Raw genomic sequence first — 18,044 nt, 5'->3', positions numbered from 1 at the left:
AATGCCTTCAACAATGCAAGGGTCTCCCCTCCTCTCTGTCTCCTCTTTCCTTACTTTAAATGCCCTCCGCTCCACCCTGCCCAACATCCTCACCCCCCCACATACCACCGTATGTGGTGATACCAACCAACCCAGGAATGTGAGTTACTGTCCACATTCCCTGTGTGGAAGAAGAGCCAGCGGGTCTGTTGCCAGAGAGCACCGTTTAAAATGTGAACTGTTACAGAACAAATAAATGCTGTGTACAGGAATATACATGTGTGCCCTTCTCTTTCTTGCTAACCAAAATGGTTTACTTCCCTTATAGAAAAAAAAAGGTACGTTGATGGATGGCATGCTCTGTGAAGGAAACAGGAGGGACAGTTCGAGGTGACTGAGCAGCGGGTATCCGGTCTCATTCACGGGAGAAGGGCCTGTATGAGGCTCCTGGGGTGCACTTCTAGAAGTGAGCCTGGTCCTATAGGCTATAGAAACCTTCATATATCATATGATCTTCCAGTGGCTTCTAGGGTCCTATTTAATAATGTTTTCGTTTTTAAAATTTTATTATTAATGTGTGTCATGCATATGTGTGGATGTTAGAAGACATCTCTCAGATTCAGTTTTCTTCCGCTGTAGGACCCCGGAATCAAGTCCAGGATGTAGGTTGTGCAGCAAGCACTTTTACCCACTGAGCCCGTTAGCCAGCCTAGTTTTTTAAAAGTTGTTTTGAAATTTATTATGCATATGGATGATTGCCTGCCTGTATGTCTGTGCGCCATGTGTGTGCAGTGTCTGTGGGGGCTGGGAGAGGGCGTGAGACCCCCTGGAACTGGCCTTACAGTTGTTAGCCACCATGCATATCAGGCAATGGAAGGTGAGCCCAGGACCTTTGGAAGAGAAAGCAGCTCCCTCACTGGCTATTATGAGGTTTCGAGACACAAGTATGGAAGTATGCAAGATGCCTTCAGTCGTGTTTCTGTCTTCCTGTGTGTGACCTCCAGAAAAGTCCCAGGGCCCGTAGACAAGCCACCATCAGTTTGTTCACCAGCGTTTCTTCCAGACTGCTGACCAGCTTTACCAGACCCTTAAAGGTAGGCACTGTATTGCACTTGCCTTTTTATCTGCACTGTGTAGTCTGGAGCCAGCCCTGAGCAGTCAGGAAGGGACGGGGATTCTGATCCACGCATGGGAGACAGATAGAGCAAAGCGGCATCAAGGGAGGGGCAGGGCAAGGTCCTGGAGACAACTTCTCTCATTCTTAGCTTCTAAACACAAGACTCAGGAGACACTTTTGCTTAAGCGGATGTTGCTAATAAGCAAACACAGATGGTCGGGTTTAGCCTGCTCCCCAAACCCGCTTAACATCTAACATTGCTCTTCTACGGATGATGACCCAGCCACTTCTTTCAGCTCCTGGCTGGCCCCTTGTTGAAATTCCTTATGCTGTAGCACCGAGTAGAGGTCAATACCTTCGGAGACAGAGCGGATGGGATGGTTGGGATACTGAAGGCAGGTGGTCAAAGGTTCCCCTGGGTGGGCTGCACAAGTCAGCTGGGGGAGGAAGCAGCGGTGGTGGCCTATGAGACAGCTGGGGCTGCGCTTGAAGCTCTTCCTGTGCCTGCACTGGAACTCCAGCATCATCCTTGTGTACGCGTTGAAGGTGGTGACAGCTGACGCCATGCAGCAGGTGAAGGAAACCCAGGCCGTGCTAGGGGCAAACGCAGAAGGGACAGTAAGAGTCGGGCTTTATGGAAAGCAAAGTGCCGTCTGTTTTGCCACAGACTGGGCTCTGTCTGTGTGGTGTCTACCCCCTGTGAACCCCTGTACAATCTAGATCCCACAGACCTCTAGCTCTCTTCCGTGTGCTGGGCAAGATCTAATGCACCCCCACCCCTTCTTTCTTCCCTTCATGCACTGTGCACTGACCCGGAAGCCATCATTCCTCCACTGCCCAATGCTCTTTGGAACTTTATTGTCCCCAAAGTTGAGCCTTGAATTACTGCATTTGTTACTACAGACCTGAAGGCATTGCACTTTGCCCTAGTGGAATTTGATTATTATGAAAACTGTGGTTCTTGGCATGGGGTAGTTTACAGTGGAAGCTGGGTGGATCTGAGAAAGGAAAAAGCACCCCAGGGAATGACATCAAACACATTCCTGAAGACCCCGGAAGCCAAACCCCTAAACAGCCCTGTCCTAGGGTTTGTGAGGGTAGAAGGGGCTGCTTGGAGGCCAAAGGCTGGTGAGAGGGTTGTCCTGCAGGTTCCTGTTTGTTGCCATGGTCATTCTGGAGGGGCTGTCAGTCTGAGCCCCAAAGTCTTCTGTTCCTTTGTGTGTATGTGTGTGTGTGTGTTTCTGTATGTCTATATGTGTCTATCTATATGTCTGTCTCTGTGTGTCTATCTGTGTGTCTGTGTCTATGTGTGTGTCTATCTGTATGTCTCTGTGTGTGTCTCTCTGTGTATATGTGTCTGTCTCTCTGTGTGTGTCTGTAGAGGCTCTTGGGTCCACCTTAACTTCCACCTTGTTTGAGGCAGTTGCCTCTCTTTTGTTGTTGTTGACACTGAGGACACAGGCTCACCGGCCAATGAGCTTTGAGGAATTCTGTGTCTCTGCCTCCCATCTTTCCATACTGCTGGATCATAGACATAGGCACTACTGTGTGAGGGTTATAAATGGGCCCCAGGAATTTAAACTCAGCTTCTTATGATTGGTTACTTTACCCATGGAACTATCTCACCAACCCAGCCTTACCATGTTAATGGCAAGAAAGATTGAAAGTGGGTAAAAAGGGAGGTCTGACTGGTTGGGAAAACCAGCAAAACACAGGGCTGGTGGATGAATTAGAGTCCTGGATCGCAAGTGTGTACTGCAGTGTGAGGAAACGGGTAGGATCGGGTGTGAAAAAGCCCTCCACTGTACCTGCATTAGGAAGGAAACGTAAGCCCAGCAAGCATAGTGTGTTTTCCGGGCCATTGATGCCCTGAGCACTTATCTGAGACAGTGAATCTGGTTTGTTAGCTTTGCAGTGAGTAGAGAATGTTTCTCCAGGGAGAGAGGAGAAGAATTAAAAACAAAAACAAAAGTAATGAGAAAGAACTTGTGAAGGGGGGGCTCCAAGGAAAGAATACTTGAGATGTAAACAAATGTAGTGTCCCTCTGAAGGTGCCGAAGGTGGTGCGCCTGTAATGCTAGCACTTGAGAAGTAAGAATCAGGAGTTCATGGTCAGGCTTGGCGGGAATTCCAAGCAGAGATAGAGGAGGAAAGAAGGCAGAGTCAGGGAGATGCCATGTAGCTGCTGAAGGAGACAGATGCCAAAACTTTACCCAGTAAGCCACAGCCTTGTGGCGATACACAAAATAATAAAAATGGGTTAATTTAAGATGTCAGAGTTACTTAATAAGAAGCCTAAGCTATTGAGGCCAAGCAGTATTGTAATTAATGTAGTTTCTGTGTAATTATTTTGGGTCTGGGCGGCCAGAAAATGTACAAGCAGCCCCCGTCTACACCCAAGGACACTGAAAATGCTTGAGTCCTTAGTTTTTAAGGTTAGGATGTGGAAGCAAGCAGTGGTGATGTATGAGGTTGGCATTAGGTGATGCCCTTCGTGTGCCCATGCTTTGAGCTGTAGCACTGTCTTCATGGATGTGATGACAGCCAGTGCTGTACAGCGTGGAGCTGACTGGAGATCTGGAGTTAGGAAGCAGTTACTCTTAGAATAAGGGAATATAGAATGGATGGAAGAGATTTCAGCTGAGGACCATCAATAGTAGACCAGGTGGAATTCAATCCTAATTTCCCAATTATAATTATTGTCCATTTCTCTAAAACCCTGAATCATAAAGTACAGAGCATATAGCAGTTCCTACAATCCATATAAAACCAGCCTTGCCTTCAAGGACTGTATGTAGGTCAAAGAGGCAACTAATTATAGCTGCTGAACAGGAGACCAGGTCGCATCCTCAGAGCAAGTGAGAATGTTCTGTGCACCCTCTGAAGGCAGGGAGGGAGAAGATATTCCCCTGCTTCAGCCCTACCTTGGGCTGATGGAGGAAGAGGAGGACAAGGGAAGGAGGTACATCCAGCTGAGGGTGGAAAATCCTGTGCATAGTTGTGGAGTTAGGCTGCGAAAGCTCGGGGGATGAGAGTACTCACTAGAATGCCCAGCCATAATTCCAAGAGTGCGGTCTCCAGTCCTCTGGACCTAAAGTGGCAGTTGCCTGGAAGACTTGTGAATACGTCATGTGGGCCACCATCCCCAGAAGGCCTGTGGAGGGAGAGACAGAGGCCTTGGAGAAGTCTGTGTGGCATCAATCTGTTGGTATCTGGGTCACTATGTCAGGGCATCCGTGACTCCTTTGCCATTATATTTCCTGGAAAACTAGTCTAGGGGAGGGGTGTCTCCTTGCATGTCTATCTTTACAACGATTACCCCAAACATTTGTCTGAGAACTGTGGCAAAATCTGAGTCAGTCTGTCATGGTTGTTGCTCATTTTGACTTCTTCCTACCCTTTAGCCTTCACAGTGTGTGTGTGTGTGTGTGTGTGTGTGTGTGTGTGTGTGTAAGATCTTACTTTAGATGTTGTCCAACAGTGACACCGTGGAAAAGCTATGTATTCCAATGGTAAAGCGAACCAAGCCAAAGGCTTTCCATGTTGAGAAAGCCTGTGAATGAAGGGACCTGGAAGTCAGAGCATATAAAGATAGTTTCACAGAGTCTTCTGCTGCTTCTCGCTGTGTGTGGTTGTGTGCATGTGTGTGCAGGAGTGTGTGCAAGTGTCTGTGCATAAGCACACAGAGGTTGTTGGTTTTCTTCTGTTGCTTTTCATCTTAATTCCCTAGATTCAGGGTTTCTTTCTTTTTTTTTCCAAGACAGGGTTTCTCAGTGTAACCTTGACTGTTCTGGAATTCTCTCTGTAGACCAGGCTGGCTTCGAACTCACAGAGATCTATCTGCCTCTACCTCCTGAGTACTGGTATTAAAAGTAGTGTGCCACCACCACCCAGCTAGACCGGGTTTCTTACTGAATCTGGAACTCCCTGCTTTTTGCCTAGGCTAGCTGGCCAGCCCTAGTGATCCTCCTGTCTGGTAATCCATGCTCAGAGCTGGAGTTCCAGGAGGAAGTGGCTATGCCTGGCTTTTTATGTGGATGCTAGAGATTATGACTCACATTCCCAACCTGAGCAGCAAGAGCCATCTCCCCAGCTCCTACTCCCAACTCTTCTTCTTGGTTTTCTAGTCCTGTCTTCCTCTCATCAAGGAAAAAGACCCAAGCCTTGAAGATGGTGCTTCAAAGGGACCTCTGTGAGCCAAGCCGTGGTGACATACACCTCTAGTTCCAGGTCTTGCTTGGAAGCTTGAAGTCAGTCAGTTATACAGTGAGTCTAACTTAGCCTACAGAGGAAGGCCCTGGGCCCCGCCTCACAGTATGGGCAAAGCAAAACAGCAAAAGACAGCATCTCAAGGAGCCCCGTGAGGAACCACCCTCTGCCGCTCTGTGGTCACTCACCTGACAGGACCAAGGAGATGGCTGCAAAGGCGTTCAGCTTGAGCCCACAGCCAGGGTTACTAGTGAGCAGCAGGTCTGTTAGTAGCAGGAAGAAGCTGATGAATTGAAGTCCGATGTAGGCAATTTGGGCGCCCAGTGATAACCAGAGGACCTCTGCAAAAGGCCAGGAAAAGGGAACCCACCCGGACAGTAGTTAGTAATCACTGTGGACACCAGTGCCTGGCAGAGGTCAGAGGCCCAGAGGGACAGGAGAGAGAGAGACGAAGCTGAACTTGGCACCTGGTGGTGTCTAGGTAGAACCTGTGTAATGGTCTGTAAAACTAAGCTTAGCTGCCCAACAGAGGACTCCATTTCCATAAACCCTGTGCCAATCATCATTCGTGGCTTTCTCCTTAATTAGGGTTTATGTTTTATTCTCCCAACCTCTCGCTTCTCTTTTAGTAAAACAAACGTAGACAAGGTGGCATCTACCAGCAATTCCAGTAGCAGGGTGGTAGAAGCAGGAAGAGTGGTTTTTCAAGGCTAGTCTGGCTACAAAAAGACCCTATCTCAAGGAAACCAAAAAAAAAAAAAAAAAAAAAAAATCACAAAACAACAAAAACAAAGCCATCCCTCCTCCCACAATAATACAAAAGGGAGGAAAAGGCCATAAACTCTTCAGCTTGTCTCCTAAGTTGGGTGCTGGTGACTTTTTGGAATTTTAGGAGGGATGCCTGTCAGCCTGTGGGGCTCAGAGGTATAAAAAAGAGGTCATAGTGCAGTTTCGATCCAGAAAGACCCAGGTCTCCAGTTCCTGAACACGTACTTGCCACGGGCCCCAAGGGGAGGAGGAGGAGAGAGGCCTTCTCTATCAACCACTTCCCTCCAAATCGGAGAGTGGCGTGATATGAGCCTTGCAACGCGGCAAATTCCAGTAGTCCTTTCTCACCTCTCTGGGCTGGTGGTGTGAGTTCAATGAAACGTCGGCACTTCTCCCCTAAAACACACGAAGGCCAGTGTCATAAGGAGCACGCGAGGGTCACTGTCATAAGGACTTTCTGGGGCTGTGGGGATAGAGATGTCCCACCCCACTCCCAGCCCTGCTGCATTTGCTCTGACACAGCCCCTCATTCCACGGTAGTGTCTCGTTTTGAGAACAGGAGAGAATGCAGCCATGAATGACACATCCAAGACTCCTGGTCTTCATCTCTGCTTGTGAAGATAATGCTTTTCTGAGACCATCTTTGTAGGACAGGGTTCCAGTTTCCTGTGTTAATGTTGACAAGTTTTGCAGCTGGATCAGAGTGGCTTAAACCCGTTTGCAGAACGGTGGCTTGGCCAGTGTTAGGTGACACGAGGCTACAGACGTGTGTGTCTGCCCTCTCATTTTCTCACTCTCTCTTTTCCTCAACTTCCCCATTTTTATTGCCCTTCCATGTCTTTTTCCCTTAGCCCACTTTGTAGGAATTTCATTATCAAGTTGAATATGATCTCAGGTTTTAGAAAATACATTGCCACCATGACCTCTTTTTCCAGGCCCCACTGTTAATAAATGTTCTGAATGGGGAAGAGGAAGAGCTGGAGGCCGGATACAGCTGTCTTCCGTGCCACTCTAGTTTAAGGCACACATATTGACTACTGTGAATTGAACAGTGTTTTCAGTAGGTGACAAGAAACTTGGGAGAATCTGTCTGCAGCTTCTCCAGGGCATCCTTACAGAACCATGTACTTCAGGACCCCCTAAAATCAAATCAATCAGTCTATCTATCTATCTATCTATCTATCTATCTATCTATCTATCTATCTATCTATCTATCTAATCATCTATCAATCCATACATCTATCTAATCTATCCAATCTACTCATCTATTCATCATCTGTCCATCTTTATATCTATCTATCTATCTATCTGTCTGTCTGTCTGTCTGTCTGTCTATCAATCATCTATCTAATCTATCCTCTCTCTCATCCTTAAGTATCTATCTACCCATCATCTTCATCCATTAATTCATTTTGAAATTCTGGGACCCCAACACAGGGCTGACACCTGCTAACCACTCAGCCACAGCACTACGTCTCCATCCCTTAGCGTTTTGAGATGCTCTCACTAGGTGGTCCAGGATGCTTCCCACCCTCCTGCCTCAGCCTCTGGAGTATTGGCTCTATAGGAGTTTGCCACTAGAGTTTCCCCTTACCTTTTAAATTGAAACCCTAATCCCTATCCCGGAAGAAGAGAGCCCTTAGGGGTGATCTACCCCAGCCCTACCCCAGCCCTTTTCATCTAACAGGAAAATCTCGGCCTATAGAAATGAAGTTATCCGTGCGAGGGTCCAACTGGGCAGAGCTCGGGTTGTTTCCTAGGCAGCGACTATAGCCCACTACCATGAAGGTTCTACTAATTTAAACCTGACCCATCCACAAGCTTCGTTAACCTGGGTCTGTTGAAGCTGGAGGAGCTGAAGAGCTCGGGGACGTTTGACTTTGTTAAGAGGGGCCGTGGAGAAGAGATAACTAGATAGTGGGGCTCGGGCACGAGGCCCAGCAGGGTTTGGGAAAAGTGTGGACCTTCCCTTCGCTTCTCGGACTCGTCTCAGGCCTAATGGGGCTTCTTTGCCTGCAAAAGATTCCGAAACTCCCTGCCCTCGCCTGGTGTGGATCTCTTATCTGTAATATGAGTATTCAAGAAGCCAAAGCAGGTGGATTGTGGCAAATTCTAGGTCAGCCAGACCTACATAGTTAGTTCTATAATAGCCTGGGCAATAGCGTCAGAAACTTATTTTTTAAAGGCAGATGAGATGCCTCAGTGGGTAAAGGTGCACGCTTGCCACGCTGACTGCTTGAGGTTGACCCACACGCTATACCTTGTCTTCTGACCTCCACATGTGTGTGTATACCCCCATACATACCCATACATGACACAAATAGAAATGTAATTGATAAGGCAGATCAAGCCGTGTAGCCGGTGCGAGGGTGTTACCTGGCTCTTCCACGGTTTCCTCACAGGATAGCCACATGCCACTGCGGAAGGTAAGGAAGGAGAACCGGTCATCCCCAGTCTCCCAGGTGTATTGTACCACCTCCTGGGCTGATGTGTTGGTGACGCCCCCATCCAAGGACATCGGCATGTCAAAGCACTTGGCTGCCAGACCTTGCCCGCACAGGGGCTTGGGCACCTTCTGTGTGCCCACAATCCATTCGCTGCTGAGCAGGGATGCTGCGGAGAGGCCGAGTGATAACATGTTGAGGATGGCAGATATGAAGATCCGCTGGACAGGGGAACCCTTCTGGAGTTCCATCTGCAACACACAAGCAGGGGGCGGGGAGTCAGCTGGAGAGCTTGCTCACAGGGCCTCAGCCACTCCTCTTTCCTTTAACACTGATGGCCACAGCTTTCTCTGGGAGCCCTGTGGAAGCTGCTGGGCATCCGTGTGGCCAGGAACCAGCGCTGTAGCGATGGCATCACTGAGCTTGAACCCTATGTGTCTCATGCAGAGCAGCAGTAATTTGCATGGGCGGAGTGACAGCTGGACAGACACTGGACAGATTGACAGAAGGATGAAAGTGATACCAGACGGGGGACATTATCACAAGGGATCCTCATGTCAAAGTGACCTGGATGCGAGCAGGGTGGTATTATACTTGTCCGCTTTAGAAGGCAGGCGAGCACCAAGCTAGCCTGGCTTCTGCCTGCCAAGTCACATGGCATTCAAGCTTGTGCATCTGGGTGGAAAACCACCTCAGAGCCATAGCTAGAGCACATATCCTCAGGCAGAGGCAGCGAGGGAACACTCCGAGCTAGCTGGCCTCTTTTGGGCGTACTTTATATAACTATTTGTTCATGTATAAATTAGTGGGTTTTATGGTCATATTTTCAGGCATGTTGATCATTGTATTTTGCTCATATTTGCCCCCTCCAGCTCTTCCTTGTCCCCTCATTCTCCTGCTGGTCCCTTCCTCTTCCCTAACAATCCTATTGTCTCTGTATTCGTGTCATATGCAATATGCATTGTTCAATCTAGAGTCTGTATTTAGGAGAAGTCATGCATTATTTATCCCTCCCCTTTCATCCTCTGACACCCTCCTCTCCCTCCTTTCTTTGCCCACATAGTTTCCCTTCTATATTTATGCCCTATAGACACACATATATCTATACATATATATCTATATCTATATCTATATCTATATCTATATCTATATCTATATATATATGAGAAGAAACATGTAATATTTGTCTTTCTGAGTCTGGCTTATTTAGCTTACCAAGTTGCTCACCAGTTTTACTCATTTTTCCTGCAAATAACATTATAAGTTTATTCTTTATAGCGGAATATAACTCCATGGTGTGTATATATTATCAACTTATCCCCCCCCCCCCAGGGGAAGCAGATGGACGTTTGATGCCTTCATGATAAAAGATGGCAAAAGGTAAGTAGCTTGTTTTGAGAGTGTTTGCTTAGTGTGAGTGAAACCCTGGGTTTGATCTCCAGCACAATAGAAACCCAGTGTGGTGGTGCACACCTGAGGTCCCAGCACTGGAGAGGTGGAGGCAGGAGGATCATCCCCAGCTACTTAGTGACCTTGAAGTCAGCTTGAACTACATCAAATCCCGTCTCAAAAAACAAAGACCTGTGTTCACCTTATCAACCTCATTATGTGATCTGGGTTAAATTTTATTTAGGAAAATAATTGTGATCGGTCTTGAGTATCCTAAAGTTCTTTCATATGTGGGAAGCAGGAAGCAGCTCAGGCTTAGCTTCCTGATGGTTCTTAGAGTAATGCATCTTGAGCTGATGGGATCTCTTCTAGCAGAATTAATCAGACCTCAATCTGCTTAGCTTAAGAGATGTAAATAACATCACAGGCAAATACATAAACCCAGCAATCTACCTTACCCCAGCTTAGCAGAATCTACATTGAGCAGCTTAAACCATGACCCTCTGTCCTTCGGAATCCAGGGACGAGTGCAGTGCATACCACACACAAGGTGTTGTTTGGGGCCATAGCAAACATAAGGTGGTCGTTATCAAAATATCCAAACTATGAAATGGAAGAATAAATTGCTCCTGGAAACTGTCTGCCAATGTTGACTTAAAAGTGTTCAACAAATTAACTCCATGGGAAATGCCAGTCTTTACAATATTCTGTGTGACCTTGACCAAGGACAAATGTGTTAGCAGTTCACGAGTTGCCTTTCCTGGTTTTTTAGTCTTAAAATTAGCAAAGTGGGAGGCGTCCCAGTGGCATTTTCACTTGGTTCTGCTTGGGCTTGGTCTCCTACCCACTGCTCACTGCCACCAGCCCCTCTGCAACCGCCCTTTCATCCTTATTACCCATTCCCTCCTTCCATTTAGATCTTCCCCCTCCTCACGACCCCCCCTTTTTGTAATACATATTTAGAAATTAAAAGCTATTTTTAAGTTATTTTTGGGTTTGACTCATTTCATTTAAATTTATTTTTTCCCTACTTTATCTACTTTCCTTCAAATTTCATGATTTTTCTGATCCATCTATTGGTAGTGATGGAGGCTGGTCCAATATCTTAGCCCCTGTGAAAACTGTGGCATCAGACATGATGTATAGGCATCTCTGTGGTGGGTGTTCTTTCTAATTATCTGATATCCATTGCTTGCAGGTAAAACATCTTCACTAAATATTCTATAAAAAGACCAAACTGGCAATCTAGGCAGTTCCAAATCTCTCACCCCAGGTTCAGTTTTAATAGTGCTATTTGGCCTTAATGGGTCGTTTACTACCACACCAGAACAGATTTGTATGTATCTACCCAAGTTCCTCCAGGTTATTCAGACATAAAAAAGAATATTAGGGCTTACAGACACCTGTGGCCTCAACCGAGATGACAAGGCAATTATGGACAAAGTGACTTGAGGAACAAAAGATGACTACTGACTCAGAGTCTCTGTCCTGAAAGAACACCCACCACGGAAAGAGGCCTGGTCTCTTCATGTTCTCTTCCTCCTCCACTTGCTGCAGACAGGATCTCATAGAGTTTGTGACCTCAACCTGACTAGAGTAAGACACCTAGAGGTTGACCTTGAACTTGGGATCCCCCCTGCCTCCACCTTCATGTGTTAGAATTACAGGTGTGGGTCCCACTGTCCAGGGAAGCACTCTGTGGAGCTTCCTCAACCCCAGATACTTAAAGTGACATCTCATTCAGGAGCCTTTTCCAGAACTCTCGTCCATCTTGCCACATCTTTGGATACATGCCTTACTCAAATCGGAAGAACACAGCTCATCTCATAAGTTTCCTCAAAGTGAGTCTAGACCAAGTGGCGCAGCCTAAGGGAAGCTCCGCCTTTGCTATGCTCACACACGCCTTCCCAAGGTGACTCTCTACTTTCTAGACAAGAGACAGAACGGAAGCGCCATAGGTGCTACCGTGGCAGCCATGCTCACATCAATGTACATTAACAGAAAAACACGGCATTCGTGTATGCTAACAAGGACAGCCAGCTGATAGATCTAGATAAGACCCAGGTGCCAAGGCTTCTCCTGTGAAGTAAAAGGGGGAGGCTGGTTACCTTGGCCATGGTCAGCGTCTTGTAGCCCGTCTGGAAGGATGGAGAGATGTCATCTGTACAAGTCTCTTTGGTGCAACATAGCAAAAATGAAAGTCGGGTTCCCTCCCTCCTCCCTTGCCTTCCCACCGCTCCCCTCCTAGCTCAGACTTTGTGCTGTGCCTCTTGATTAAATGCTGCTATGCAATGAATGTGGGCATTTAATAACTGACGGTGCAACCCCAGCCCAGCTGTTCTTGGAGATTATGCCAGAGAACTTGCCAGTCGGGGACCTGAAATTCAGCACGGAGCAGCATGGATCCGCATTTGCAGAGGGGACTTTCTGTAAAAAGTAAAGGGTGGTTTGTGTCCCCTCTACCCGTTGTTCGATAGGTAAGTGGGGTGAGTGGATGGGGCTTGATTTTTGCTGCAATGCACAGAATATCTAGATCCACTGTCCTTGCTTCCCAGACTCTCCTAGGGAGCAGCTTTGGGTTGTTCTCTGTGTGGTTTCCACCTTCTAGGCAGTTCACAAACTGTTGCTTCTCTCCATGTGGGATGCTGAGCGTGCTGGGTGGAGATAGGATGGGACAGGACTGGAATGGATATCCAGGGTCAGCCATGTGATGGCTGTATAATGGCCACAATTTCCCCCAACTCTTAAGCAAGGAATGAACATCTTATTTTCCACAGAACAAATTTCAATGATGATGATGATGAAGCCAACCAGCTCTTAGGGAGTGGATGGCTATCCTCTTGGCAGCCACTAGAGGCACAAGTCATTCTTTCTGTCCTGAGTTTACAGATTGCTATTTTGCAGCAACTACTCTCTTCTTTCTACCCAGCACGCCCTCAGTTTCTTTCTTTCTCTTTCTTTCTTTCTTCTTTCTCTCTTTCTTTTTCCGAGACAGGGTTTCTCTGCCGTAGTCTTGGCTGTCCTGAAACTTAAACCAGGCTGGCCTTGAACTCAAAGATCTGCCTGACTCTGCCTCCGAATGCTGGGATTAAAGGCATGCACCACCACGGCCCCTTTCAATTGGAGTATAAAAAGTCTATTGTTCTTTAAAAGTGGCTTTCTTTTTGTCTTTGTCCCGTCATGCCTCTCTTGCAGCTTTTTTTTTTTTTTTTAACTTTTAGTGTGTGTGTGTGTGTGTGTGTGTGTGTGTATCGGGGGCATGGTGCATGTATGGAAGACATCTCTGGGAGGACTTGCTTCTCTTTTTCTATCATGTGTGTTCCAGGAATCACAGGTTGTCAGGCTTGGAGGCAAGCCTGTCTACCAGCTGAGCCAACTTTCAGGCCCCTGAATATGTTTTATGTACCACCCTGTCAACCCTTTCTTCATTGTGACCCAACCCACTGGGCCTTGGGAGAAAGGCACATTATGGTCCCATGCTGCTGTGGGATAGGCTGGTTTCCTGACTGCATGGCTACCTCATGCCGCTGGGTGGCGCTACACTCTCATGTTTTTATTTCTGCCCTTTCCTTCCCTACAAGTCAGCAAACTGTGGGTGGAGGTGGCTACTTCTCTCTCTAAAACTGCTCTCTTTCCTTCCTCTGGCTTTCACCCCAAATATGAATCTCCAGACTGTCATGTGTCAGCCTTATGGAATTCAGGACTTAGAATGAACTTTGGGGCGTCCAGCCACTCCCGGGAGGACCTTTTAATAGGAGTATTTCCTATAGTACATTCTTTGGTGGCCAATTCCAATTCTCAGTGACTCAACAGATCCTCAAATGCCTCCCATGGGAAACACGACATGGCAGTATCAGAAAATACAGTTAGCCAACATTTCCTGATGAGTTTTGTGCACATTTTTCTCTCCTTAATTGTACCCTCATTCTCTCTCCACCCTAGAACAGTGACCAATTCTTTTCCCTTTGCCATGCTTCCACCCTTCAAATACTTGGAGACGCGTCTCATATCCCGCCTTGAGTCACTGCTTGGCACAGCACCGTGTCTTTGGTTTTTATTACTCTGCCCATAAACCGCACCCCTGAAGCCTTAATAGCCCGAAGTTTTCCTCCTTCAGGGAAAAGGGGATGGGAGTGGCAGGCGAGGAGGCCCAGAGGTGGGTCAATGCAGCTCCATCTCCCGGGCCCCTCGCTTGTTTGAGCTGCTTCCAAGGGCCTGTTGCCCAGGCTGAACTTACAATTTTGTATTATTTTCCTTCAAGGTTTCCAAAAGCCTAGTGTAGCTAGCAGCGACACACAGCAGATCTGAGACCCCCATTCCTAGGCTGTACATTTTATGTGGATGCCTGGCTGGCTGCTGGCTGAATGTGAACAGTCTTAGCTCTCTCTCCCAGAGAACCTTGGGCCCCAATGCCCAATTTCCTCCTCTTGACAAAAACACAGGTTTCTCTGTCTTGCCACAAAAGGTCAGAACCCAGCATGCCATTAACTTCCTTTCATTGGAATTCACTCTTGCTGTTTCCCGCCCCTTTCCTTTCTTAGAACAGAAGAGGTAATTGCTGGTCAGAGGAACTAAGATAATTAGGTTCAACTCGAAAGCTCAAAACTCAGTATAGAGACGGACACCCCGCATCTCGACACAGTATTTAAACTTGGTGTGTGGGACTGTTGATTCTAGGGTGACTTCCAGGGGCGGTGTATGCACCACACCACTGATGACATCACAATGCCAAGGCCCGGGACTGGCCTCCTTTTGCTAAGGACCTCAGTCACACTTCGCCGGAACATATGACAATGTTTTTACTAGATATGCATAAAGAGAAATGATGGTCTTGGACACACATCCTTCGTAGGCAGGCATTCAGTTTATTGCCTTGCTAGGACGCTGTCGAGGTGAGGTGATTAAGAAGGCTGAGCAAGAGTAGGTATGTTTGCCTCTCACTGGAGCCTGGGGCTAAGGGATCCAGTATTTTTGTCTCTCCCTGCCATCCATCCAGACATCTAGTTTGGCCTGGCTGGCGAGAGTTTCTCTGTCCTCCCAGGGGCCAGAATTCTTGACCCGTGACCCCATTAAGTAACTCCTTCTGTTACTCAAAAAAACAAAAGGCTGAAGTGGAGTTTAAGTGCTTTGGCTGCCCCTGGCTGATGTGCGGACAGCTGTTTTCTGTGCTTCCACCTCCTGACAGGTGCACCTTCCCTGAACTAGCTCATCACCTTCCATGTAACCCATCATGTGCCTTGTGTTGGTTCCACTTGCTCTATTCTGAGGCAATGCATGGAGTGTAATTGGCCTTGTTTTATGCATTGCCGACTCCAGCACGGTCTTCACATCCATGAACAAGTTTCGTAAAGCTAACAAGGCCTATGACCACTGTTGGAAACCAGTGGGCCAAGACATGAGCACAGACATATCCAAAGAGCGTCAGGCACACACACTCTTCCCAGTTCATGCACAAAAGCAACGGGGAGCCACAGAAAGACCCCAGAGGGCCAGGGGTCATAGCAGAGGCCTTCCACACAGACAGTTTCTGTCAGTACGTTTCCTCCTACGTGTGGGAACATTGCTGCTTTTCCATGAGCAAAGGCTCCGAAAATAGCAATGATCTCATTACCACTATTATCTTTACTCTGACCAAAGGACAAACATCACTCAAAACAGTGACAGGTCGGAGATGTTCTGTCCTTTTCAAGAGGGCTGAAACCCTGCAGATTGGGGTCATTTCGATGTGGCCCGAGCCTTCTGAGCTTGAATTCTATCCTGGAGGACACTGAATTTCATTGATGAAACCAGAGGACATTATGACCTTACAGATGCTTGTGCTGTGTTCAACTCTGCACCCCCCATTCTCAACCGTACTCAGCTTGTAAGGGCCCCCGTGTAACCCCAAATGCTCCGGCCACGAGTACTGGGAACTCTCTCATTTACAGTTCAGTGGGAAGGGCCAAAGGAAAAGGCTTCCTCGAGCCCTTCCCTTTCCGCTTTGCCATGGAATTGTTTGAGGGCTTTTGCTATAGCAGTCATTTCCAGGAAAGGAAGCCCCAGCCTTTCTTCCATGCCCCAAGCCGCTGGCGTGAATCAGAGCGGCAGCCACATCTGCATTTCCTGTGGAGCAATCGCTCACGCGCGCGAGTGACTGCTTAGACCGGGCTGGCCCGGCTTGCTAGGAGACTGTAGGATCCAATGAGGAAGTGGGGTGCCCAGAATGCTGCTGTCCATAGACAGTGCAGGGTCACCCCTTTCCACCTAAGCGTGTGCCCCCCTCGCCTAATGGTTTCCTTCCCTCTCTCCTGTCACCGCCTCGGTGCCTGAGCCGGATGAGATTCCCACCAAGCTCCCCCCCCCCACAATGAGTAACCCTGGTGGCGTTTACTACGGAGCCCCAGTTGCCTAGCAGCGGGCGTGGTTGCCACGGCGACGCACCAGAAGCCTGTTTTGAATTGTTTGGTGAGGCCCCGCCCTTGTGCTGCGGGCGTTTGGGGTTTCCAGGACGGGTGTGGCAGGGAACCACGAGGTTTCTTCCTCTTTCTCTTCCTTGGGTGGGTCCTGCGTCCCGTTGGCCTTCCGTGCTGCAGGCGAGGACCGGCCCAGGGAAGGGACTGGATCCTGGGATAAATTCCTCAGACCCTGTATGACCTGGCTGCTGTCAAACCCAAAGTCAAGCATTTCCCTGTCCCCCAAAGATGCGGGTCCCTGATCCCTTTCTGATGAAGGGGCAAGGTAGGCCTGACTGCCTCGTTTTGTAGATGCGAGAGGTGATGCTGGGGCCATGAAGCCCACAGCACATCTGAGGTCTAGCGGTTACCTACCTGCTTCCCCAAGGGGCGACAGGGGAGGTGGGGAGTCCTCTATAGTTTTGCTCTGAAGATCTAAAGAGGTAGAAGGAAAGCGGAATCTAAGGAAAACCATCCCAGCTCCCAAGCTAGGGGCTAGCTGCTTCACTAATTGCCCTATCCACCCCACCAGATTCAGGGGCGTTGTCTCCATTGTATAAGTGAGGGCTCGAATTCAGTTTTTGACTTGCACCAGATCTCACATGTAGACATGGTGGGGTGGGCATTTAAACCTGCAAACCCTAGAAAGTTGACTCCTTTCGGACTAAAGTCCCACCAGCAAAGGGCAGGCACCTTTAACGAAAGTCACGGCTTGCTGGTCACACCGGGAACCGCCTTCAGAATGAGGCAAGGGTTCAAGTGTTCTATGTTTAATTCTTAGCTCCATGTTAGCAAACAGATTTCCCAGTAACCTTGCTGTTCCCCTTCTAGAGAACCAATGAGAAGAGATAAAATTTCAGGCTCTGAATTTTGCTACCATGTTTAGCTCATACCTGTCTGCAAGGGCTTTCCAGTTGATGGTGGGTTCCTTGGCAACTTCTGACCTGGGGTAGCTGCCCCAGCCTACACTGCTGACTTGAGCGCTTAGAGCTCTGCCCCGCAGTCTCATCAATGCCTCTTTTTTAGGTTATCTTGGCTTTCTCAACACACTTGTCCAGTAACCCTACATTGCCCTCCCATCCCACCAAGCTTAGGTATATATCATTGCCATTAAAGATGGGGGCTCAAGCCAGGTGGTGGTGGTGCACGCCTTTAATCCCAGCACTCGGGAGGCTGAGGCAGGCAGATCTCTGCAAGTTCGAGGCCAGCCTGGTCTACAAGCGCTAGTTCCAGGACAGGCTCCAAAGTAACAGAGAAACTGTCTCAAAAAAAAAAAAAAAAAAAAAAAAAGAAAAGAAAAGAAAAGAAAAGAAAGAAAGATGAGGCTCAAACAGTGAAGTAAGTAAAATTAATTGATCGATCAATATTCACACAATTTCCAAAAGCTGTGTACCTACCTCCTGGGTGAGACAAACATTTTGAGTCAGCGGGGAGGGACTGCTCATTCACTGTGGTTTTTCAGAAACAGAGGTGTTTCAGTGCCTCCTCTGATGGCTCTTCCTCAGCTGTGTGGCTCAGGTGTTAAGGGAGAGGACTCACCAGGTCCCCTCTTGCCAGCAGAGGGGTAAGGTGGTATGCGGTGAGTTGGGAGAAGGTGAATGGCCCTCAGGCAGGACACCGGGTGGTGGGTGCTGGTGGGCTATAATGACATTGCTCTGTGATGTCACAGTGGCAGGCAGGGTTCTCTCCCCCTGATGCCCCACCCAT

The 18,044-nt window shown here is 48.1% G+C and overlaps 1 protein-coding gene across 2 annotated transcripts; it reads right to left on the bottom strand.

Annotated features, from left to right (window-relative positions):
• Window positions 1–1,347: 1,347 nt before the first annotated feature.
• On the bottom strand, window positions 1,348–17,782 carry Gsg1 (germ cell associated 1). 2 transcript variants are annotated; one of them, XM_057773028.1, is made up of 6 exons: window positions 17,735–17,782; window positions 8,450–8,768; window positions 6,299–6,469; window positions 5,494–5,646; window positions 4,139–4,250; window positions 1,348–1,690 (listed from the first exon to the last, which is right to left on the bottom strand). In XM_057773028.1, the coding sequence occupies exons 1-6, from the start codon at window positions 17,780–17,782 to the stop codon at window positions 1,348–1,350; spliced, it is 1,146 nt and encodes a 381-aa protein (XP_057629011.1). The 2 variants fall into 2 exon arrangements, with proteins under 2 accessions (XP_057629011.1, XP_057629017.1); XM_057773034.1 differs by having other exon boundaries at window positions 6,422–6,469.
• Window positions 17,783–18,044: the final 262 nt, after the last annotated feature.

This window comes from Chionomys nivalis, chromosome 1 (assembly GCF_950005125.1).
Source record: "Chionomys nivalis chromosome 1, mChiNiv1.1, whole genome shotgun sequence".
Lineage (NCBI taxonomy): Eukaryota > Metazoa > Chordata > Mammalia > Rodentia > Cricetidae > Chionomys > Chionomys nivalis.
The sequence above is the reverse complement of the archived record's forward strand: the minus strand, read 5'-3'. Positions and strand labels throughout refer to the sequence as shown.